Here is a 23,790-nt window from a genome sequence, read left to right as displayed (position 1 = left end):
GCAGAGGAAGGGCTCTGGCTTGCCCCATGCCCTGAAGCAGGGCCACCCCATCCTATGGCCAGCCCCTCCTCCTGGCACCAGCTGGCGTAGCCTCCATGGATGCTGCTGAAGAAAAGGCAGGGCCAGAGGGAGCCCATAGAAGCCTCACCTGAGGAGACAACAGCCATGATGGCAGGGACACCATAGTAGGTGAATGCCCCATTCTCAAACCGCAGTCCTTCCTTGCCGACCTCCACCTGCACTTTCCCCTGGAAGGAGGAGGAAAACCCTCTCAGACAGGCACCCCAAGCTCCTGACCCACCCAGGGCTGCAGGGTCCTCTGCCATCCCATACAAGAGGATGGGCATCTTTGCTGACAGAAGCAGCCCAGAACAAGGTGGCAAGCAGAAAACAGGGCCACCCCCTGCCACCCTCTGCTTGCTGCTGCCCCAGGTACCTGCAGGATGAGGACAAAGTAGTCGACGGGGCGGTTGCGCTGGTAGAGGTAATGCTCCGCTGCCTTCTTGTTCTTTCGGTCATACTTGAGCTCCTGGATGACATTGGGGTGTTTCAAGAGCCGCAGCAGGATCTTCTCAGAGAGGTAGGGGGACTTGAAAGGCTCCACTTCTAGAAGGGAGGCAATACACAAATGCCATGCTCAGCAGGTCCGGGGCTGCCAGGAACCTCTCATCCTCTGAGCTGCACGGCCCCACACCTGCAGCCTAAGCACCCGCTGCCCAGAGGGGAGCTGAATGCAGACCCACACTGGTAGGGCAGTGGGATGTCCAGGTTGTAGGTGGAAGTTGCTCAGTGGAGGGGAGCCTGAGCCAGGAATGGCTTAGGGATGCCCTGGGGGGCTGGTGCTGCAGGGATTGCACAAGGGCAGGTGTACCTGTTGCCATGAACCGATGGGTAGCCAGGAGGAGCTGCGGAGAGATCTTCACCTTCATCTCACTCTCTGAGAGCCTGAAGATGGAGAAATCCTGGGGCTTGCGTCCCCGGTGGGGAACCCGCTCCTTCTTCCGATTGTCAGCTGCAGGCAGAGCAGAGCGGTCACTCACCTGCACCAGCCACAAAGCTGCTGCAGCTGCAGGGCCCCATGGCACATGCACACGTAGGGACAGGCATGTCTTGCTGCACCCTATGGCAGGGCTGCTGTGGAGGAGCAGATGGAGCAGTGGGGCACATAAACCATGCTGTGCATCCACCTTGGGAGCAGCTCCCTGGGCAGGGAGCAGGATCGTGAAACACACTTATTCCTCAGGAACAAGTCCTGGGTTGTCCTGGCTGCATCCATCACCCAGAGTTGCAAATGAGCTTGGGAACCACCCCAAGACATTTCATGCCCAACACAGATGTTCCTAGGTCAGGCCCTGCCCAGGCACCAGCTGCTTCTCTACTTCTCTATCTTGAGCATTCAAGACTCCCTGACACCTGACCAGCATCTCCCCACCATTCTTGTCTTTCCCATCATGACAGCAAATTACTCTGGGGAAGGACCACAATTTACTCTGGCCTGTTTCCTACCCACATGTCTGTCTGTCTGTGCAGGCTCCCACCCTGGCTCCTGCAACCGCAGTAGCTGCTCTGGGACACTAACTGTACAGATCCGTCTCATCCAGGATCTCGGACTTGATGATCTCCTCAATGACATCTTCCAGGGTGACAATGCCCATCACCTCGTAGAATGGGTCTCCTTCCCCTTCATTGTTCACCCGCTGCACGATGGCCAGGTGGGACTTTCCTGCAGGGGAAAAGCAGAGTGGCAGTGAGACACCGATCCCGGTGATCCTGAGAGGGGTCCCCAGTGTGGTGGGCAGGGTTTGGTGTGAGGCAGACACTGTCATCCAAAGCCACCCCAAGTGTGCTAACCCAAGGAGAAGGGCTGGACACACAGCCCAGCCTAACAGGGCAGCTGCTGTCCAGAGGGATTTGTAGATGTAGGCTCTTTTTTGGGGCCACCTTCTTTCTTTACCCAGGCTGTGAGTCACTCTGTTCAGCTCTTTGACAGCCTCCTGTGCAGGAATGAAGTGTACATTATACCAGCTCCTCCTTACCCTCAGCTTCATTGGCATGAGACAACTCTTAACAGAGCAATACGACAATGTTCTCCAACACAGAAATGTGCATGTGTCCTTGGCTCTACTGATTTCCCTTATCCCCCTGGTGTTTTCTTATTCTGTGGCTAATTATCTCTCCTATTAAATTGCCATGAACAGCTCCCCCTCATCTTTCTATCCATCACTGTCTAGACCAATCCTAAGATTTTTCTTAAAATATGGGCAAAACCTCCATCTTCTTGAAACAGCAGCTGGTTTTTATGCAGAAACATGTATGTTTGTTTGCAGCTTTCAGTCCAGGTCCTGCAGAACTCTTGGGTGAACCATCTGGATGCAGACACTGAACACTTTTCAAGCCATCAGCTTGCACCTGAAATTCTTCTCCAAGCCCTGCCCTTGACAGCATCTTCTCTATGTTACCTTAAACAAGCAGAGTGGGACCAGGACCTTCATCTACAATGACAGTGACTCCTGCTTGGAAGTTCCAGTGTTCTTGGATCACAGTTTCAGCTTCCCTCACTTGTCCCTTGTAAGCTGGCAGCTCTGCTGACACATTCTCAAGTTTCTTGGTTTTGGCATACTTGAAACATTTCTATTTGTTTTTGCATGTCCAGCTCTCTGTAAGCTGTTTTGACTTTTTCAGCGTCTCCCTTCCTTTACTGGCTGCTCTGGTTTACACTCCTGGTCAGCATCTTGACCAGAACCCAATTTCCAAGCCACAAACAACTTCGGGGTTTCTAGCTCCAATGTATTCTTGGACCTGCCAATGAACAGCACTGGGTTTCTTACTGCCCATGTGGCTCCTACGCTGCTCAGCAGCGCACACAGATTCTGAACCTCTAGTTTTACTTAAAAACACCCTCATTGGCACCACAGCCAAAAACCTCTCCTCCCTCTGTTTGCTCTGCATCCCGGCGATCTCCTGTTGCAATGCCTGCACTAAACCAAAAGTCCTGCAACGACCTCTGGAAAGCTGTAAACACCTTATTTTTGCCATGGGCTCAGAGCTGAGCTCCTTGAGCAGCAATGGTCACCCAAAACGGGGGCAGGTTCCCTCTGCTATGCAGCTGCCTCTGCCTCCGCTTCTCCCCTAAACCCGTCCCAGCAAGCTCTCCCGCTGCTCCCGACAAAGGATGTGAACAGTATTCATGCACAAAGGTGTGACAGGATGGGCTCCTGCCTGGTGTGCAGCTCCTTCCTTACCCGCAGCGCCTCCCGGCTCGTCCCTGCAGAGGTGCAGGGACGAGCACAGCCCGAGCATCGTGGCAGTCCCACAGACACCTCTTGCTGGGGATCATGTGACCTTCAAATAACCCTGCCCTGGATCTGAGACGAGCAGACGACATTTCTCAGCTGAAGATCAGCACTATACATTTCTCACAGCAAATCTTGGGCATTTTCCACAGTATAAATTCCCTCCTCCTCATACCAAGCTTTTATTGCAAGATTTCAGAGAGCAGCTCACTGCCTCCCACGGCTACAGATTTAGAAATGAGAACATAACATTGCAGCAAGTAGCACTGAGATACACTTTAAAAAACCAAATCAATAGCTTTGGGGCACTGAAAATTCAGCACGTCCTTTGGACTGGGCTATTTCACTCCTTTCGTACATAGGTTTGCACATCTTATCTGTTCAGTGGGTAATAAAGCAACACAGCACTTAAAAAGAAAAAAGAGGAGCTGGCTGCAAGACAGCAGCAACAGCTACGTTTCATCTTAGCAAAGTCCAGCTTTTGAAAAGGTCTCCTTTGCCAAACTCTGCTCCCAAACACTGGGGCCATCTGGTCTCCTACAAGTCCTTGGGTGAACGAGGAGAGGGAAAAAGTTATTTCTTTTGGCCGAGAGCTTGCTGTTAATGACATTTACATGCAACCCAAAACCACCAAGCCCTTACCAAAAGCTTAGGTGCTACTTAAAGGCAGTCAGAGAGTGATGTAGGCAATTCTTTTTTTGGCCAAACACCTACATCGACACTGCAATTTACACTAGAAATGTGATTCCAGCTCCATGTTCACGTAGCTGCAAATGAGATTATTTAGAAATAACCCAGCACTGTTAGCCTGGAAGGAGAGCCATGGTTTCACTGCACTGGGGGCAGAGTCAGTAGGACTGTTAGAGCACTCAAGAGTTCTTTATTTTCACAGAAAATAAACACTTGTATTCACACTCCAAACCCCCAGGTTCATGATTCCAGGCTAACACCCACATCAGAAATGGAGCAGGTACCCAACAATGGAAAATTGTTGCAGTTCTGTGTGGTTGCTCCTGCCCATACTGAGAGAGCTGATCCCAGCCCATGCCTGGCCAGCTGGTATCCATGTCACAAAAAGCCCTGAATGCCAGCCAGTCCTGGTCCTTTCAAGCGACTGCTGCTCTCAGCTGGTCCCCTCTGGGAAAGGGCTGACTTGCTCCGATTTTCCACCGGAGGGACATGAGACCATTTGCAAAGTTGTGCCCCACCCCCCTGACCTGACTGGGTTCTGTAGCTCTTCCCATCAGCTTTTTTAAGCGACCCCATGAATTTTGGTGGAGGGTTTGTGGGTGCCCTGGCTGTAGGGTCATGGCTTGTTCACTCCTGGGCAATGCTGCCAAGCTCAGCTATATCCCTCTGCCCAGCCCTGGGAGCTGCTACACTTGAACAGGAGGAAAAGCAGTGGCCTTTAGAGCATGTACAAGGGCAGAACCTGGGCAATGAGATGGAAGCAATGTCTAAGGGAGGGTGGCACAGGGACAGATCTGGGGATGCCATAGGGGTCACATTTGCCTCTGCAGCCACTATCCGGCAGGTCAACCTCAGTGGGAGCACAACAGAGGGAGATGCATCATTTAAACAAACCCCCAAACTTGATCTAAAACAGCTTTAAGATCTGTAAAACTGATTGCAAAACCCGTCCTATTGTAACCACTGCTTGCTAGCTCAAATGAGATGAATTATAAGGGTGAGCTGCTTCCCCACTAGCAAGCTGTCACATATGAACTTTACAGGGCTATCGCTGATGCAGGAAAGCACAGTGAAACACTTGAGAATCAAAGCCTTGGTTTGGCAAATGCAAGAACAAATGGGCAATTAACTTTCCTTGTGCGAGCAGCTCCACAGGCCTCCGCAGGACTGCTCTCGCACAGGAAGTCTATAGGTGATTAAGTGTCTCCTCAGCATGGGATACAACTGCACTAAATTCTTTATGAGCTACATGAAATCTGCTCTTTTCAAACAACAGCTTCAGTGGAAAGTTAATGCCTCAAAATGCTAAATTACAGAGCTAATATAAACAGCTGAGAGCTTCCAGATGGAGCAAGCATCTGAACAGATATCCAAAGCTTTTATGCCCATTTTTAGGACCCTTGTTTTTCATAGGCACCTAAATGAGCTTGGGCTCATAGATCCACCTCAAATCACCTTCCCCAATGAGAGAACAGGGTCTGAACACAGGGAAATGCCTTGGCTTCTGGGAAAGAAAGTGCTGTTGGGTTCAAATTTAGCCCAGACTAATTCTTCATCATTTTTTTTATGTAGGTACCCTGCCACAGGAATGTTAAAGATGCTTTAGCCTTGTCTCTCGTTCCACGGGATGAACATCCTGAGCATGAAATTCATTTTCATGAATTTTATGGTAAGATCTGAAGCTGTTATTAGGAGATCAAAGGTACAGGCACAAACCGTGAACCATTTACAGCTACAAAATGGAAGGCAAAAAAAAAAAAAAGCAATTTTTAAATAAGGTTGATTTGTGAAACAACCATGATGTAACTGAAATCTATTTTCTGTGTGCTTTTCTTCAGAGCTCTCCACAGGGGCTGGCAGCATCTCTGTGCCCTCTTGCTGGCCTGCATCGGGAGAAAGTAGGGACCCTGATTTGAACAACTTGAACTGAAAATGTGTGTGAGTGTGCTCTTGTGTTACCACGACTCTGCAGCCAAGGTGAAACCACACATTGTATCTAGAGGAGATGCACATCTACACCTAAGCAGGGGGGAAATAACCAAGAGGGCTGCAGGGTCACCCAGCTCTACAGGAATAAGAGCTACGTGAAGGAAAAACTGTAAATCCTAACCTAACCCAGACCTTTCTCAGAGACAGAAACTTCACCTGCTTACATCTGTCTGTAGCCTTTCTCATACTCTCCTTTTGTGCTTTTCCTAATCCTAAGGAAGACTGTAAAAAGATGGAATATCTGAAATAGCTGATCTATTTCCATTGACGAAGCAGATCAGGAGAGTAAGGAGATGATTAGAGGGGACATGGAACCTCATCTTCCATCTGCTGTGCAACAGGGTTCTGACCTCCTGGGTACCCATCAGCTCAGTATGAAGGTGCCTTTGACAGCTGCAAAGAGGGAAATGTGCAGCAGGGTGCCCTCTCCCCCGAGGACTTGGCTCCCCTCTTGCTTTGCTGAATGCCTGCCCAGAGCAGGCCTGATCCTGGGACTTTTGGGGTGGGATAGAGTAGCCCAGGGTTTACACAGTAACATTAGCACAGTTTAGCAGGAAAAGCACAGTATGTTTCAGGCAGAATTGCAGCATGAGACACTGAGACCATTTTTTTGTCTATCAGCAACTCACTTGCTCTCAGCCTGGCAACCACATTCCAGGGGAAGTGTAGGTAGTACTTCCTGGGCAAAACTGGCTCCTTAACCCATACAACTGCCTTGGGAGGTCATTGCTTCAGCTCATCAAGATGCCCAGCAGAGTGACTATAACGCTTGCAGAAATCTCTTGAAGGCTGAGTTAAATTTGAAGCAACACTGTGTGCTTGCAATGCCTGCGGGCTCAGAAAGATGGTACAAAAAGCATCTGAAATGGTATTAACCTCAATTCCTGGCAAATGTAAGCACCTTCTCCAATTTGCAGAAGTCTAATAGAGACGGTGGAGCATTTTGAAATGTAAAGACAGACCCTAGGGCAGAGCTGTCCTCTGCAGGACAGGCTGTTTTCCCTGCTAAGCCTGAAAGTTTGAGGTTTGGAGAATTTATTTTTAGTAACTCTTAAAAGATGCCAAGCCACAGAAGTCTAATTTGAGTTGCAGCTCAGCCTCTGCCCTGCTGCAGGAAAATGAACATTAAGAACAAATTTCTACTGTTCCTCTGACAGAGGAAAGTTACTTGCTGAAAGGTGCCACTGCTGTGTAGAGGCTCCTCCAGGAAATCAGTCAACAAAGCCCATAAACAACTTGAGAAAGGGACAAGACTGACTTCCCAGTGGCGCTACAAAACAAGGAGGTGGACCTCACAGAAGAGGTTCCCATGAGGAGTTATATCACTGGACTGGAGCTGCAACATGCATTGCTTGGTAATCTTCAAGAAAGGAGCAGAAACAGATTGTATCACCCACAACATTTCACACTGAATAAATGCACAAACCTTTCCTCATAGCTCCACACTCCCTAGGTGAAGTTTATCCTGCAGGAAGCTCATCTGCCTCCCTACATTGCTTTAGCTTGCTAAATATGGTGCAGTTATTTTTTTGGTGTATTAGGTATTTTCTCCTGGGAGCCCAGAATAAAGCCAGGTACTCCAAGGTGTACCAATACAAATTGCCAAGAAATTGTCTCCCAATTTTTTCACTCCTTCAGTATTTCCATCTTCTTTCACCAGACTACAGGTGGCAAAATTACTGTACTGGTATGTATTTTCTCATTTCTAGTGAAGGGAGGACACATTTTGCCATGTTGCTGCACAACAAAGTATACCTTCTATAAAAGACCCCATCTAGTTTCCCTGAAAAGATGGCAAATTGGGTGTCCAGCCCTCATTATTTCTGAGTTCTTTTTGCTGAGAAGGTGAACTCAAAACCATATTGCAGCACAAGTATTTGCTTCCTTCAGCTGAACCTGTCTCAGCTGCTCTAATGTTGTTTCTCTAAACGGTTTTTGCAGCTGCCCTCCTCATTCGGGCTGTGGGTTGAAGTCTAAACTGTTCTCTTGCAGGCCCCTCTGCTGCTGTTTGGAGTCTTAACTGGGTTTTTCCCAGTTCCAGTCGGGACCCCCAATTTAACCACCTCTCTGCAGGACTTACTGCTGAAAGACAAATCAAACAATGGCTGTGGCAGCAGGGTTGTGAAAAGGCAGAGGTGAAGAGTTTGACCAGTTCTACTGTGATGGAGCAGGGGCCAGGTTTTGTTAACCAGAGGCTCACAGCTGCTCTTGGGCATTGTAACCACACTGGGCCAGTGGCTCCCTTGGTGCTACTGGGTGTGTGCTACTATTTCATACAATTTAAATGTTCAATTGAATGGAAAGCTGATGCCACAGGTCTGTGGAAGGTAATCCCTTCTACACAAGGTCCTGCTGGGGGAGAGGCAGTTTGTGACACATCTGTGAATTAAAATCAAGGTAAACACCAATGCATTTTAATGGAACTGCACTCAAACGAGGTTAGTGTGAGCATACCTAGAAGCAAATGAAGGAAAGCTTCCCCTCACACCCTACTATAAAAGACCAAAGAGGAAAAAAAGCTGATTATCTTCATAGCTGGGACAGAACAGCAAGAGAAAAGAAATGCCTCAGGTAAACAAGGACAATAGTATGATAGCAGTGAGTAGGAGGAAACAGAAAATGAAAGTGCTGTCGGAGGTGTGAGCAAGAGTCCCAAAGTGCTGTATTTAATAATCCCTTGACATTTTCAGTAAGAAAGAACAAATGTTTGTGTACTGTGGCAAGGAGCTCTGGCAGTGAAATTGTGTTACTTATACATTATGCAAAAAAATGACATTATGGGTATAGCGTATGTGGCAGAACATTAATCATTAGTGAAACAGATCAGAAGCATACATTGTTATCTGGGAAAGAAGGATATAAAATGTTGTAGGTATTTTGTAAAAATATTACAATAACAAAAAGAAAGGGTACAGTACAAAAACTGTTTGAGTTAATCATGGGAAAAGGAAAGAAAAGCTGGCTTTTCTAAAGGCTTGTGAGGGACATAAGGACCTGGAGGTGGTTATGAATGGCCATCCTTACCAGAGACTTTAATTTCCTAAAAAGAGACTGGGCCTTATCAGTGGGAGCATTTGCTGTCCTGCAGGCACCTTGGAGGTGTGAAGTGATGAATGCCTTCATTAAACACTCGCTGAGCCAGCAAGCAATCAGCCTACTTTCTAATTAGTGGAGGTGTCTCAGAAGACCTGGCCATGGAAAGAAACCTCGATTGGATCAAACAAGATACTTCACCGTAATTCAAATGGACACAGAAAAGGAGACAGTGATAAAGATTCTTAATTACAAACGGGAAATCTTTATTTTAGAAATTAAATAGTCAAGTGAACAGGGCTGACGCAACAGTGGATGGGGCTGAAGGCAGCTGGGAGCTAACATCTGTCGCAGTGTGGGAGCCAGCACAGGAACCTGTATTTGGAACTGGGAAAAGAGAGTTTAGGAGGGCTCAGGGCTGGGCTGAGGGGTGACTATTTGCAAACTCAGGGGTGACCACGTGCCTACAAATAGGGGAAAGATGAATCAGAAGAAAACATCAACCCTTGGGAAGAAGAACATTTGGGGGAAGAGCTGGAGTTGCTAAACACCATGCTGAGTTAGATACTAAGACCAAAAGCAAGGCTTTTCAGCCTTGTAGTTCAGAAAAGACAAGGAGAAGTGAGGTGGGAACAGAAAAAGGGTTTAGGGAGAGCTCTAAACAGGGACTGTAGCAAAACACCCCAGAAGGCCACAGTGGCAGACAGATATAAAGGAGGAAGAACCTGAAGTGATATGCCAAGAGTTTAATGGAGCAAAGTTAAAAGAAGGATGGATAATTTTCATCTCAGATGAAGACCAGCATATGAAAGTGCAGGGCAGGCAGCAAGGCTTGTTACCATACCCGTGAGCTCAGGGAGCAGCACACACAGAACAGCTCTGTTTAAGGAGGGCAGAGAGGACAGCAAGAAAAGGGCAGGGAACTAAGCAACCACAAGTCCATTTTTATATGTTCTATTCATCCATAGGGTACCAGGCTGTAGAACAAATTTGGAAGGGGAAGTGTATCAAAGTAAATCAGATAAATTGCAGGGGAGCCTGACCAAGGGAGAGAATGCCAAAATCATCTGACATCTCTAGGCAAGAGAGAGGTAGAAGAGACTTCAGGTGAACTTCAGTGCTGTTGCAGGAAAACACAGCTAGGAAGGAGATGCAAAGCACACAAGGAATTAGGAAGACGGGAGACAACTGGCATGGGGGGAAGGATGCAGGCATGGACTACTGCAGCTCACCAAGGTTGAACCCAGAGAACAACCTCAATGCTTTTGCTAACGGTCTTGTATAAAACCCGGGAATTTTCTGATTTTCACCATTGGGAGTCTCTAGTCCTGCTGAGGGGCAGAGAGGGCAGGTGGTGCCACACAGAACTCCTCTGCCTGAGATCCTGAGTGGTAGTGGGGACACAGCTGAACATCTCTGGAGAAGATGCTGACCTGCATGGATCTGATGAGCACATTCCTGGTGCACTGAGAAATGTCCTATCTTCTCCTCCTCCCACCTCTAAAAACGAGCATGGAGATGACTCACAGAGAGGCTTTCTCTGTTACTAGAGTGGACCAGGTTGGCCTTTCCCACATGATCAGCTCTGCCTGCGGCAGAGCTGCGCCAGGCAGCCCAGGAGCCAAGCGCTGCCCTCCCGCATTACATAATGCAGTGTGTCACTGCTGCAGCCATTTCTTAGACTCACTCACCACAGTATGAAGTAGTGAGTAACACGCGGCAAAACACAATTCCCAGTGGGAGGGAAAAACACATGCTGTGCGTATTCTCAAGGTATGGTTAATGAAATACAGCTCTCAGCATCTCTGGGGCTGCTGGCAGCTGCTGCATTATGAATGCTGTCACAGCTGCAAAAAAAGTACCGCTCTTTCTAAGGGCTTAATCTTTTCTTCTTCCTTTAAACCACTTGCATAGAAACACTTTACAGACCTCCTTCTGACTGCTAAGCTGAAAATGTGAAAGCTGAGTAATGAGATGCGATTTCCTGTCATAAACTCCTTTGCACAGAACAGAGCAGCAAATGCTGTCTGGGCAACACTGCAAGGCAGGTACCATGCCCATGCTGCCAGGCCACTGCAGACACATCAGCCCCTGGGGGACAGCCTCACCTGCCAAGCCAGCAACCTGTGAGGCCAAAGGCTCTTACAGTCTTCATAACATCACAGGTACATCAAGGGCACTGCTGGCCCTCAATTCACCCGGGGGTGTTCCACCAGGTGACACCAGGGTCATCGACACACCAGCACATGCAGGGACCAATTCCCCCCAGCATCCCTGGTACCTGCCACATCCTGCCGGGAGGCCATGCGGGGCTGCTGACCTGGAAATCATTGGGGGTGCAGAGGGGTGCAGGGGAAGCCCGCGGGGGTGGCGCGGCCCGGCGGCCTCACCCTTCTTGAACTCCTCAAGCAGCGTGTCGAGGCGCGTGTCGTTGAAGACGCAGTGGAGCGGGCGACGGTAGAAGCGGGTGACAGTCTGCAGGGGAGTACAGTCATCAGGGTCGACAAAGGCCAGGTCTTTGACAAAGAGTAGGTCGACAATGTTGTCGCGCCGGTCACCCTCATAGACCGGGATGCGGGTGTAGCCAGAGCGGAGGATCTCAGAGACGGTGGCGAAGTCCAGTACGGCATCGGCCCGGAGCATGAAGCAGTCGGCCAGCGGTGTCAGCACATCCTCCACCACCTTGGTGCGTAGCTCCAGCGCGCCCTGCACCATGGCCAACTCCTCCCGCACCAGGTCGCCGTGGGGCCAGCGGCGCGCAGCGTCTCCAGCAGCCGCTCCCGCGTAGAGAAGACACTGAGCTCCTGCCGCAGCGCCCAGTCCAGCAACCGGCTGAGCGGGTAGCAGACGGGGAAGGCGGCCAGCATCAGCAGCCGGGTGAGGCAGAGCGTGCGGGAGGCGATGGCCAGCCCGTGCCGCGAGCACACCGAGTAGGGCAGCACCTCGCCGCCCAGGAAGACGGCGGCGGTGCATAGCAGCACCGGCAGCCAGGGCGCTCCCCGTGGCCCGCCGCCGGCCGCCGCCGGCCCGCCGCCGGGCAGCGAGGCGCAGAGCCAGCCGGCCAGCGCCGCGTTGGCCCCCGCCTGCCCCAGCAGCAGCGTGCAGAGCAGGTAGGTGCCGCCGCCGCCGCGCACCGCCTGCACCCGCCGCGCCTGCTCCCGCTCGGCGGCCGAGCCGCTGTTGCGCAGGACGCGGAGCTCCAGCGGGTCCAGCGAGAGCAGCGAGAGGCGCAGCCCGCTGAACAGCGCCGACAGCCCCAGCAGCAGTAGGGCGCCCAGCGCCCGCAGCCAGCCCGCCTCGGGCAGGGGCAGCAGCCAAGTGCCCAGCGGCGGGGCGGCCGGCCGCACCCGCAGCAAGAAGCCGCCCGCCGCACCGTGGTGCGCCCAGGCCCGCCCGTCCCAGGCGCACAGCGAGAAGAGCCGCCCGCCCGGCGCCGCCGCCGCCTCGCCCTTGCGCGGCTCCCGCACCCGCACCTCGGCCAGCGCCGAGCCCGCCGCGCCGCCCGAGCGCAGCGGCCCCACCACCTCCACGTCCGAGGCCCAGGCGCTGCGCTCCCGGCACCGCTCCGCCGGGCCCCGCGTCGCCGTGCTCCCTGCCGCCGCCTCTTCGATGAAGACCAGCCGCGGCTCTCGCTCCCCTGCCGGCCCGCGGCTGCCGTTGCCCTCGGGCGGCGGCTGGAAGTAGAGGCGCAGGAGGAAGCGGCTGCCCTCCGCCGCCTGCACCGCGCCGCCCTCCAGAGACACCCGGCCCGGCGTCGTGTCCTCGGGCCGCAGCCCCAGCAGCCAGGCGGCCCCGGCCGGTGGCCGCGGCGACAGCGAGAAGAAGAGCAGCAGCACGGCGCTCCGGCTCCGGCCCCAGCCGCCGCCGCCGCCGCCGCGCCCCGGGCCCGCCGCCGCCATGCCGCTGTGCCGACACCGCAGCGCCCGCCCGCCGCCCCGGGACTGCAGCGGGGAGCCGGCACGGCACGGCACGGCGCGGCGGCACACGTGGGCCGGGGGGCGGGCGGCCGCTGCGCCACGTGCGACCGGGACCGGCCTGCGGCGCCCCGGCGGGAGGGGCCGGCGGAGCGGGGCCGCCAACCGGGACGCTACGCACGGGACCGAGGAGTTCGCCCACCCGCCCCGCACGGCCCGTGCGGGAGCGTCCCCCCGGCGGGCGGAACCGCGCGCTCTCTCCGCATCTGGCGAGACGCTGGCGGATCTACCCCGGAGCCCGTTCCCGGTAATACCGGTCAGCGCCCGGCCCTGGCAGCCAAAGTGGGATGTGGGCCCGAGCAGCCAGCTCTGCCCCAGCCACCCGCGGCCGCTCTGGCTCCCGGTGTCATCCTGGGTACACTGCCTGCGGGGTGCGGTGTGGGGCCTGCGCCTCCCCTGCACTGTGCGGCCGGGGTTTGCTCAGGGGCTTCTGCCAGCAGTCTCTGCTGCTGGAATTTGCAGTAAGCCTCCCTCTGTTACCTGCTGAGGCCCTACTCTTCAGCTTTTCAGTTAAAATTAATTTCCCTTCTTCCGTTGGGAGTGGTTTAATCTTTTTGTTTGTTTGGGGGTTTTTTTGTTTGTTTGTTTGGTTGGGTTTTTTTTACGGGGGGTGGGTAGTCATTAGATTTGCAGTCTTTCTAAGAAACAAAAGTACTACACTGTAACTACATTTATTCTCATGTCTAGACCTGATGGGGAATGTTGCTAGGGTTTATCAGCTTCAGAAGCATGTGCTCAATAATGCACTGAGGGACTGTTGAAACTTTTGTGTCTTCCCCGGACCAACATTCACGACAAGCTTGAAACGAGGCTGGGGAACTGGAAAACAGTTGCTTACAACTGCAACAGGCTCAGTAGTGGCAAAGCAGGAAGCTAGAAAATGTCGTGGAGGCAAAGAAGTGCCCGAAAAATTCTGATTATTCACTCATTATTCCTCCCATGAAAATAGGTCACTTTCTGTGTCAGTATGTCAGCAGGCAGACAGGCATGAAAAGCTACCAGGGGGATCTGTGCTCCTTTCTGTGTTAGGAGACTCTTCTCTCTCTCTCTCTCTCTCTCTCTCTGGGGGAGGCAGCTAATTTTTTTCCAAATGTGATAAATTCACTGGGTGTTCACAGGTGCTGTGTGCTGCCTCACAAGCTCTTGCTGATCTTCTGCTTTCTAACTCCCCTTCAGTACCGCTGGGGAAATATTGCCTGGTGCTCTACCTGGGCATGATTGATGGTGGAGCCCACTGATAACCTACTTGTGCAGACCTTGCCCCAGGTTATACTGCCTGAGGGACAGATCTCACAGGCTGCCCTAAGCAGTACCCGGAGTGACTGGGGACCAGCACAGCCTGCTTCTGCCTTCCTATCTGCAAGGTGGTGGGGATGAGCACATGGCTGCTCCTTCCTTATTAGGACCTTGTTGGAGCTACTGCCTGAGATCATTGCATATTCTAGCAATGGCAGGCTGTCATCAGCCCTGAATTTCTCGCAGATTTCTTGGTGCTGAGAGTATTGTAAAGACGGTCTGGTTTTGTACATCACTGCCATAGCGTTTTGTATTGCTGTTCGGGAGCTGTGTACCCATGCCAGTAGTCACTCATATTTATCAACTTGAAGTTAGGTTCCTGGAAGGTTTTTTAGTGATAAGTTTCTCAGTATAGGAACTGAAGACTGTGAATTACAGGCGCGCTTTTTTTAGTTAATTATTTGGAAAGTATTATTGTCCAGTACCCTTGTCACTAGAGATCCTTGGACAGCGGTTTGTAAACCACTGGTCTAGCCTGGAACAAGTGGGGAAAAAAACATGGCACTGCAGGAGGAAGAACCACAAGGTGGCAATCTCTCTCCGCACTTTTACTGGCAAAATAAAGCTGTGGCAAAAAAAGCCGCGGACAGTAACTGTGTAAAGCTGCAGAGGCGGTTGGTCACATCTTGTATCTTCCAGAGTCACAGCAACGTTCGTTTGAATGCTGGATTTTCTCTTCTGAATGCTTTTCCTTTAGTATGAAAAGCTCAGTCTTGAAGAGCTGGCACTGTAGGCTACTCTTTGCTGGCTTTTCCATCCTTTGCCCTCAAATAGGCAGCAGATGTTGCTTGTTAGGTTGCTAACTACCGGTGCTGCTTTCGTGCCTGCAGGCAGAGCTACTGTGTGCCTGGAGAGAAAGTTTGCACTGGGGGCACTGGCTGGTTCAGGGCACTGCTAACCTCATGTTGTACTGATGTACAATATAATGGTTGCATCAGCACCCTGCTTCATGCTCTGACGTGCCTCAATGGGAGCAAAATCACCTGGATGTTAGGACTAGGCACTGACCTGCTGGTTGAGCTTGCATTTGGTCTTGAGGGGACTGTGAAGCCATAGTGACAGTGGCTCCACTCAGAAAAAGATGTGGCCAGAGGGTGTAAAAATTCAGAAGAGAAATAATGCTCAGTTTAAGGTAGTGCCTCTCTGGTCCTGCAGTATCAAACACCATCTGTTACTATGAGCTCCATCTCGATCAGGACATAGTTGTGTTCTTTCCAGATGTTAGCTTACATGTGCTACATGTAAAAGTAAACTGGTGTGAAAGCTGTGGTCTGATGTGCTTTCAGTAGGATTTGCCCTGCATAAGTGATGACGTGCTAGCCAGCCTCTTGCTGAGAGGATGCACTCCAGAAGTTGCAGGTGTGTGGTTGGAGTGTGTTCAATGAGTCAAGATAGGAAATATCTTCCAAAGCTCCAAATAAGAGAAAACAAACTAAGCTTTAGCACATGCTCAATTGATTGAGTCTTTGGCAAAGTATGACATGAATTTGCAATGTTCTCACTGAAGCCTGTCCTGGCTGTATCCTGCCTGGTGAGTCCTTCAGCAAGCACAGCATAGCTGTCCTTCTTCTCTTATGCTGAACCCTACTTCTCTTACCTGTTCTTCCCTAACTCTTCAATTAGGAATGACAACCTGATTCCCACTCACCAGGTTCTGCTTTACACTATGTCTGCCACCACTGAGGTCTCTCTGCAGCTTGTGTCACAGCCTGCAATATCCACAAACCTGCCAGTGGTGACTTCTCTAGTCACCGTTGTCCTCTCCCAGCTGTACAGGTCCAGCCAGGACCTGGAGAAAGTGGGAAGCATGGACATGGGGAGTCTCCTAAAGTGTCTTTATATCACCTTGACTTTAAGGTCTGAAATCAGAGTCTGGGAGGCTGCAGGTTGCAATTCACTTCCTTCCTGGTTGATGGGAGCTCAGGGGCTCTGCTGTCTGCTGGTCCTCTAGAAAAGGGCCAGGAGCCTCCAGGGACTCCTAGTGGGGATAGAAATGTTAGCAATCCAAATCATGATGGGAAACAGAAGGACTAAAAAAAAGACAGATTTTTTTTTTACTCCCCAGAAAGCTGGAGGAAATCTAGCAAGGACAAGGCTGGCTTCTCCTGGAACATATGTGCAATCTGATTGTCACTAATGCTCTGTAGCCAGCTTAGAGAAGATACTTTCTTTGAGCGAGTGAAATAAGCACGGTGATGTGGGATATATGATAACTTCAGAAGCAGAAGGAATAAGACCCCAGGCAAGAGAGCTTCAGTGTCCTCTTTTTTTCTCTCCTTTTTTCCATCTCTAAGTCTGTGGTGTTCGGTTAACCCCCTTTCTCTGTCCTGGCCATGGTTGCTGCAGCTTTACAAGGCTTTACCCAGCCTTCTGGATGATGATGTGTTAAGCATTTGGTTTGTGATAACCAGTTTTCTCCTGAAATGATACCAAAAGTCTGCTGTTTTGATTTAAACTGTTTTCCAAGCATTTTGGTTAATAACAAAAGACAGTCCATTCCAAGAGAATCTAGCTTGAGGAAGCCATGAAATTTAACTCATTTTTGCAACTTAAATATATAATCAGTGACATATGGTAATAGTAAATACGGGGGAAATGTCATTGTTTCCGTCAAATTTCTGCATTCAGTCAAAACCTAATAGTTGTAACATCAAACTCTATTTTCCATTGAGCAGGAAATAAAGCATCATTTTTTCAAAGAAAATAGACATGCAATTGCATGCCTATTACATTGCTTATATAGCTTTTATTTTTAACTTTCTCCATTGTTGCTGTTACTAAAGGACTAACAGAAGGGAAGCTGTGGAGGGAGAAGATACAAGGCAACACCCAGTTGCCCATGGTAGAAAGGACAAAGATGTCTGTGCTGTGAATATATGCACTTTCCCTGAAGTTTTTTTCTGAGCAATAATCTTCAGTGCTTGGGTTAGGGACTCTGCACCTCACCCCTCACTTCTGCAAACATGTCAGCCCTTAAGCAATGCTGAGGTGAGGATGAGTTGCTGTAAGGGCTCTGGAATTTATGCAGAAAGAACACTGCTTTTTCTGATTTATTTGAGAGTTTCTTCTGGGCAAGGGAAGCAGATTATTTGGTTTAAATTCTGTTGGCATCAGCCCTTCTCCTCCTCCCTCCATGAGTACAGGTCACTGAGGTACTTCTGGCCTTCTCCCCTCATTCAGTAGTGCTCTCTTCTGAGCCTCCTAATTTCCTGCTTCCTTCTGGGCATTTCACTTTATTTCTACTTCACCTACTTGTCTGGTTTTCAGGCATGACCCATAGTTTACTCCTCTTGCTCTCTAGCTGTGAGTTTCATGTGTTGCTTCTGATTTCTATAATGCACACCCAAGAGTTTGCAGCTTTGACACAGCTGATTTCTTCTGTCTTTGTCTGTAGCAGGGCCACGCTCAGATGTCTGGATAGAGCTGGTCACAGAGATGCCCTCTGCAAATAAATACAGAGGACAGGGGCTTACAATTTTATCATTACCTGAAATATTCCAATTCTTTTCTGTCTCTCTCACCCCAGCAGCATCTCTGATTTGAGAGCATTTTGGCTGCTATTTCCTCCCCTGAGCTCCATCTCCTCGTTGATTTCTGCACACAGTTCCTTCCTCTTTTTTGTAATTGACTCGTTTGCTCCTCCAGTCTTGCACTTCATCCATCTTCCTACTTCCCCTCTCTGATCTAATTCTCATGTTTGCTTCCTCCATTTTTGCTGCTGGAATGTGAAGCATCCCTCCAGAAAAATAGAAGGTCTCGGTCAACTTTTACCATCCCCCTCATATTCCCTCTTCCTTCACCTCTATCATCTCCCCCAGATGGTGGAACAACTACTTGCTTGCATTCATTCTCAGGCTTGTAAAATTGGCATATTCACTTCTCTTTCTTTTTCACGTGATCATGTGAAATGGGGACAATTTTACACATTTCTCTGCTGCTCAGGGTTGGGCTCAGTTTGAAGAAAAAGTTTCCAAGGCTATTGTGGTCTTCAGGGCACTGCAGAGCTCCGGTCTCACTGTTGTGTTTTAGCTCTGTATCTCTTTGACTGTGACAAATTGCTGCCACATTTGCTGCTTCTCAAGATATGAAAGACAAAAGTGAAATCAGACCTGGCCATTGATGAGTACAGAGAAGTTAATGGAGCCAAAGAGCATTCTCTGTCCAAGGGCGTTGTTGTACACTGAAGTGTTCTCAGTCATTATGTAGATTTTTTTCTGCTTGCTGAAGAGGCACTGGGCAAAGGGGATTTCTGTCTGCTGCGATGGCACCTGGTTTGTACCCCCCGAGCAATTCGTACAGCTTTATGGAAATCCTGCATCTCAGTCTTTGAAGGACCTCAGAAATCCTATTGGGAGTTGAACACTTCAGGATTTCACAAGTTCTCTCCATGGACAAATCTGCAGGACCAGGGCACCCTGGGTTTGTAAGAGTATTTTTACCATGCATCAAAAGTCAGATAAAGTAAAACAATAAGGCAGATTAAGGAAAATAATAAATGCTGTTTATTCCAGCAGAGTACATGGTATCAAACTTCTCACAAACTGGAAATTAAGTTACCAAAAAAAAAAAAAAATTAAAAATCGTTGATTGGTAGTTGCCTAAAACTCCATCCTCCCGGTTTCATTCTGAGGTGTGCCACCCAGGGAGAGCACACATTCACAACCTTTATGGCACCAGTGCTTGCTTTATGCTCCTCTCCCCCCCACATTTCCCTTTTTTTTTTTTTTTTTTTTACAGGTTTCTTCATTGTGCAGCTAGTGAGTGCAGACTGACTCTCAGAGAAACATGCTCCATTTTCCTATGGCTAGATTTGGAAATACCAGTTTGTGTTCCCTTCGCGCTGGCAAAAATGCAAAGACAACATTGCCAACTGTGCTTCTCCTGACCAGGCAGTTGGTTTCGGTCGATGCCTTGCCTTTCGCATGTATGGAGGGAGGAAGCTCTCTCAGTAGGCTTGCTTTCCTCCTGCTGTGGCTGAGCTCCCTAGCCAGCCAGTCCTTCTAGCTCAGACAGAGGTATTTGCTTTTTACAGAACTTCCCAGGTCACCTACTAAAGAGCAGTATGTGGATACTGTAGTAAATCAAGCAACTGTCCTCTGTCTGTTTGATCAGGTTAGACATGATACATAAACATGCTAGAAAATGGTTTCAGCAGAGGAGTTCAGACTGTGCGACACCCACCTTGAGGCACTGGCAGTTTTAGGAGGTTGCATTCCAGACATTAAGGCTCTTGTGGTGAAAATGATGGACACTGCGCTCCAGAAGGAGCAAAAAGCTCAGTAAAAAGAATCTGTCATGCAGTTGCATGCTCTGATGATCACAGGTTTACCACATTCACTGGTCCTGCTCTTCTAAGAAACTGTCATGCCATGGTGCAGGGCAGGAGCTTAAGAGCCTGAAAAGAAAGTGTATTTTTGTGAAGTATGGATAACACTCTTAATTTTCACTTGCTGAATTTTCTCCTTGCTGGCTTCTTTTAGAGCATCCATAACTCAGATTTACTTGACAGCACTACAGAAACAGACATGGTTGATATCTTGGGAATCAAAGACATGATGATTTTTTTTTTTAAAGGGCTGTCTAGCCTGTTTTATCCTTCCCAGCCTAATGGAGGTTTGTTTGGTACAGGACATCCTCTGATGATAATAACTTTCATCATTTATGAGCAAAGTTTATTTTTTAGTGAACTAAAAATGTTCCTCCTAAGGAGATTTCCCCCATTTTCTTTTGGGCCGATTTGCACAGCCTGAGATCTGAGTTTAGATTTCCGTTGCGCTTTTTATTCTCTTCTTTTTTTTTTTTTTTTTTTTCATCTAAAGAGGTTTCCTCTGCTGAAAACCTTCAACAACTGCTCAGACCATTTACAAGAAGCACTTTCTCAGGCAGTAGCTCTACAAAAGAGAGGAGAAATCGAAGTGACTACCTATAATAATGAAGTTAAATGCAGTTTTAAGTGTTTGTGAATTGCAACTGACTGAAAGGGTGCCAAACATTTTGCAAATATATACAAAAAGACAGGCCCCTGCTCTAATCAGCTTATAAATTAAAAGGAAAGTACATTGGCAAGAGTAGAAGAGATGATATGGTATGCTTTAAATAGTTTATAGGGAGCTGGAGGATTGTTGTTTATTTGGTGATGTTGGGAAAATATTTAATGTACTTTGGTTAAGCTCTTTATAGAAATGCTTCTCCTCCCCCAGTTTTCTTTTCCAATGACTGTTTTGGAGATTAAAAGCAGCAAGTTTAGAGAGGATGGAAAACGGAGAAACCTATTTCGAAATTGACAAAACCGCGAGTAAATCTTTATAGATACTTTTTATGTGAGTCAGGCTTTCTAAAGTAATTATCATAATTCAGGCAAGGACCATCGCTTCGCCGCCCTTGCGGACATCGAGCCAGGGTCGCAGCTGGTGTAAATTGAGATATCTCCTATCTGGCGTGCGTGGCTGGGGAGGAGGTGGCCGTGGCCCCCCCTTTGCAGTCTCCTGGGCCATCCCCCGAGCTGCGCCGGACGGCAGCGGCGGCTCCCGGGACTCGCAGCGCTCGGGGCCCGGGACTCCCCGCACCTCCGCTGCTGCCCCAGCGCTCGCAGATAACCAAATATTTTTTAGCGTTTAAATGGTTTTTATAGCAATCCTACAATTTATTGAAAAACAGACCAACAAACAAAAAGCCCAAACCACTTTATTTTTAGATTTAACTTGCCGCTGCTGGAGTCAGACGCAAAGTGGGGTGCAATTGTATTTCCGAGGGCGCAGGATTGGGGCAGGCTCCCGGTGTTGGTTTGGAAAGCTCGGACAGGTAAATTAATATTTCCTTTAGCGTCGTCTTCCCAGAATCTGGAAGGCGACTCCGGCATCTGGGAGTTTTTTTGCCTCTTTCCCTGCTGTCTAATGTTGTTGGTGATATCTCCGCAGATAAGTGACTTCACTGCATCCGGAGTTTGCGTTCAAAGCAGAGACTAATTGTGGGGAACGTTTCAGAATAAACACATTTCTCTTCCGAAATAGTGTGTTTGTAAGGAAAAAATATATATAAAGGAGGTTAAACTGGATAATTTGTTTAGGTTTTGTTTGGGGTTTTTTTTCCCCTTTTACTACAGAACACACTGGAGTTTTGTTTGAAAATAGAACCATCTTTGGCGGGAGGCACAATACAAAATTTCGGCCTGCAAGCACAGCAAATACCCCTGAAGCCTTGCTCACATCTCTGATAACGTAGAAAAAAAATTATTTAACAAAACCGAGATAATTCAAAAACTCGTGTTCTTCATTTGGAGATGACCCAAAAAACTGCGCTTCTGAAGCAGAGGCTTTAGGTCCTGGGTCAATTTTAAGTGCTATTGCAAACCGCGGCAGAAGTGTTTGCAGCCGAACACAAATTTCCAGGCTTAAATTGCCTTCTTCCTGTCCCGGGATGCCAGGGCTTTGCACAGCCGAAATTGCACAGCTCTTTTCCCCGGCTCCTCTTACTTATTCCAGAGCTCAGAGCCCGCTGCCCCGGGCACCCTTTTGCTGCTCTGGGTCAGCCTGCGCTGCGCTGCGCTGCGCTCGGCAGCCTCTTCCCAGGCGCGGCTTGAGCCCTGCTCTCCGCTTTAGCGGGATGGTTTCACGACAAATCCTCGTTTGTGTATTCCCTGCTCACCCCTACCAGAGCCAGAGGTATGTTTCATCCTTCCCCACGCGTTACCATAGCGGCCCCGTACCGCCGCAGCCCCTGCCTGAGTGACCTGGGACTGGCAGGGGTGGCTGCCCCTCTTCTCTAGGAGCGTTTCGTGGGCCAGAGAGACAAGGGGAGTGGAGATTTCCACGGGAGACAGCGCTACCCGCGGACTTCCCCAGGGGCCCAGGCCCGAGTGCTTCCCGTCTGTGCGGGGCTCCGCCGGGCGCAGCGAGCTCCGGGACTCGCCGCCGGGTCACCGGGGCCGCTCCCGCCGCCTCTCGGGCCCTGACTGGGGCGATCGGGACGCGGCAAGTAGCTCCGCACAGACACCGGGAGAAGCTGGAGGCGGTTCCCGAGGGCGGGGAGCCCTGTCGGGAACAGCGGGATGCCCGTGCGCTCGGAGTGCCCCTGATCCGGCTGCCCGGGCCGCTCGTACCTGGCCCGCCGGCTTCCCCGAGGGCGGCTGGCTGGTCCCCCGGCGCCCGGTCCGCTCTTGCGGCGAGATTTGTGCTTTGATGCCGAAGCCGCGCTGCTGCCCGCAGCCCCGGCGCCTCCCGACCGCGTGCGAAGGGTGTCCGCAGGTGGGTGCCGGCTCCCCCGCCGCGCCGGGCCCCTCACCAGCAGATGGTGCTGCGGGCGCCCCATCCCCGGGGCTGCGGGGCCCCGACGGACCGCACCTGGCCCGGCTCAGCCCTCCGGCCGTCAGCCCTCCGTCGCCGGGCCGGCAGCGGCACCGGGGCCAGCATGGCCCGGGTCACGGCGGCCGGGCCCAGGTAAGGGTTACGTGCCCCAGAAGTCGCAGACTGCTAGCGGGGATTCGGGGCTTGCCCGGGAAGCGGCTGCTGACGGAAAGGATGTCCGATTCGGATGGATATGCCCTGAGGCTCCCGGGATTGTCGGCAGCCGCCACCAATCCCCGGCCCGGTGCCACGACCTTGCGCCCAGAGCTGACAACCGCAGCCGCCTGCACTTCTGCAGTGCGCCGAGCCCGGTCCGTCCTGTCCCGGTCCGTCCTGGAGGCAGCGACCAAGGGCTTGCCCCGGCACGAGGGTCGTCGTCGATGCCATCAAACCGCGCTGTCCCTTCCATCCCCGATGAGGACGTTTGCACACCAGGCATTGCTGCTGCCTCCCCTCTCCTTTCCCTGTTGGTGGTCGGACACCAATGGGGCCGGAGGAAGGCGGGAAAGAGCGACCAGCGGCTCGGTTCCCTGCTGTGCTCGACGGCCTTCGTGCGAGGACCGGCCGAGCCCCAGCTTCGGCAGGGCGCACCGAGCGTGCCGCGTCGGGGCTCCGGGGTGCTGACGGCCCCCAGCCCCGCTGCGCCCGTCGGGTCCCAGGGAGCCTCCAGCGCTCAGCCCCGAGGGCCTCGCCCAGCACCGCGGGTCCCGGCGCGGTTTGGAGCTAACTCTTCCCGCAGGCAGTGTTTGGAGTATTTTTCGGGGTGATTACCCCCCTACCCCCCCTTTCCCCCACCGGGCACCCCAGGGCCGTCCTCCCTGCCTTACCGTCTCTGTCGCTCCTGCAGCCGGCGACCATGCCGGACCGTACTGGCCGGTCCCCACGCTCCAGCCCCCGTCCCGAGGTCCCTGGTGTCTCGGTGTCCCGATTCCGTCCCGGTTTTGCGTGGTGCTGGGGCTCCCGCCGCCGAAAACGTTCGCCGGAGCCGGCGCGAAGCGAAAGCTCGGTGTTGGCGGGGCTGCGGCAGGGCGGCGGGCCCCGAGCCGAGGGGGTTAAACCAGGAGCCTCCCCTTACCTTCAAAAAGTTAAAAATGTCTGGAGCCTGCATCTCTTAAAGGGGCGGTGCTGGCTGCAAGGAGTCTTGGCACCGGCTGCGAGAAAGGCTGGTCAGGG

The 23,790-nt window shown here is 51.1% G+C and overlaps 2 protein-coding genes across 2 annotated transcripts in view; both read right to left on the bottom strand.

The window, feature by feature from the left end:
- Positions 1-22,582, bottom strand: part of CNNM1 (cyclin and CBS domain divalent metal cation transport mediator 1) — a 29,381-nt gene extending 6,799 nt beyond the window's left edge. Inside the window, 7 exon segments of the mRNA XM_039553986.1 lie at positions 149-248; positions 437-606; positions 872-1,012; positions 1,580-1,723; positions 11,396-11,755; positions 11,758-13,343; positions 22,101-22,582. Of these exon segments, the coding sequence (XP_039409920.1) occupies positions 149-248; positions 437-606; positions 872-1,012; positions 1,580-1,723; positions 11,396-11,755; positions 11,758-13,343; positions 22,101-22,582 (2,983 nt within the window).
- On the bottom strand, positions 20,971-23,748 carry LOC120410223. Its single transcript, XM_039554214.1, has 2 exons — positions 23,445-23,748; positions 20,971-23,081 (listed from the first exon to the last, which is right to left on the bottom strand). The coding sequence occupies exons 1-2, from the start codon at positions 23,723-23,725 to the stop codon at positions 22,718-22,720; spliced, it is 645 nt and encodes a 214-aa protein (XP_039410148.1). The 5' UTR covers positions 23,726-23,748; the 3' UTR covers positions 20,971-22,717.
- Between the last annotated feature and the right edge of the window lie 42 nt (positions 23,749-23,790).

The sequence above is a fragment of the Corvus cornix genome, chromosome 6 (genome assembly GCF_000738735.6).
Source record: "Corvus cornix cornix isolate S_Up_H32 chromosome 6, ASM73873v5, whole genome shotgun sequence".
Classification (NCBI taxonomy): domain Eukaryota; kingdom Metazoa; phylum Chordata; class Aves; order Passeriformes; family Corvidae; genus Corvus; species Corvus cornix.
Note: the sequence above shows the minus strand (reverse complement) of the source record. Positions and strands in the feature narration are given on the sequence as shown.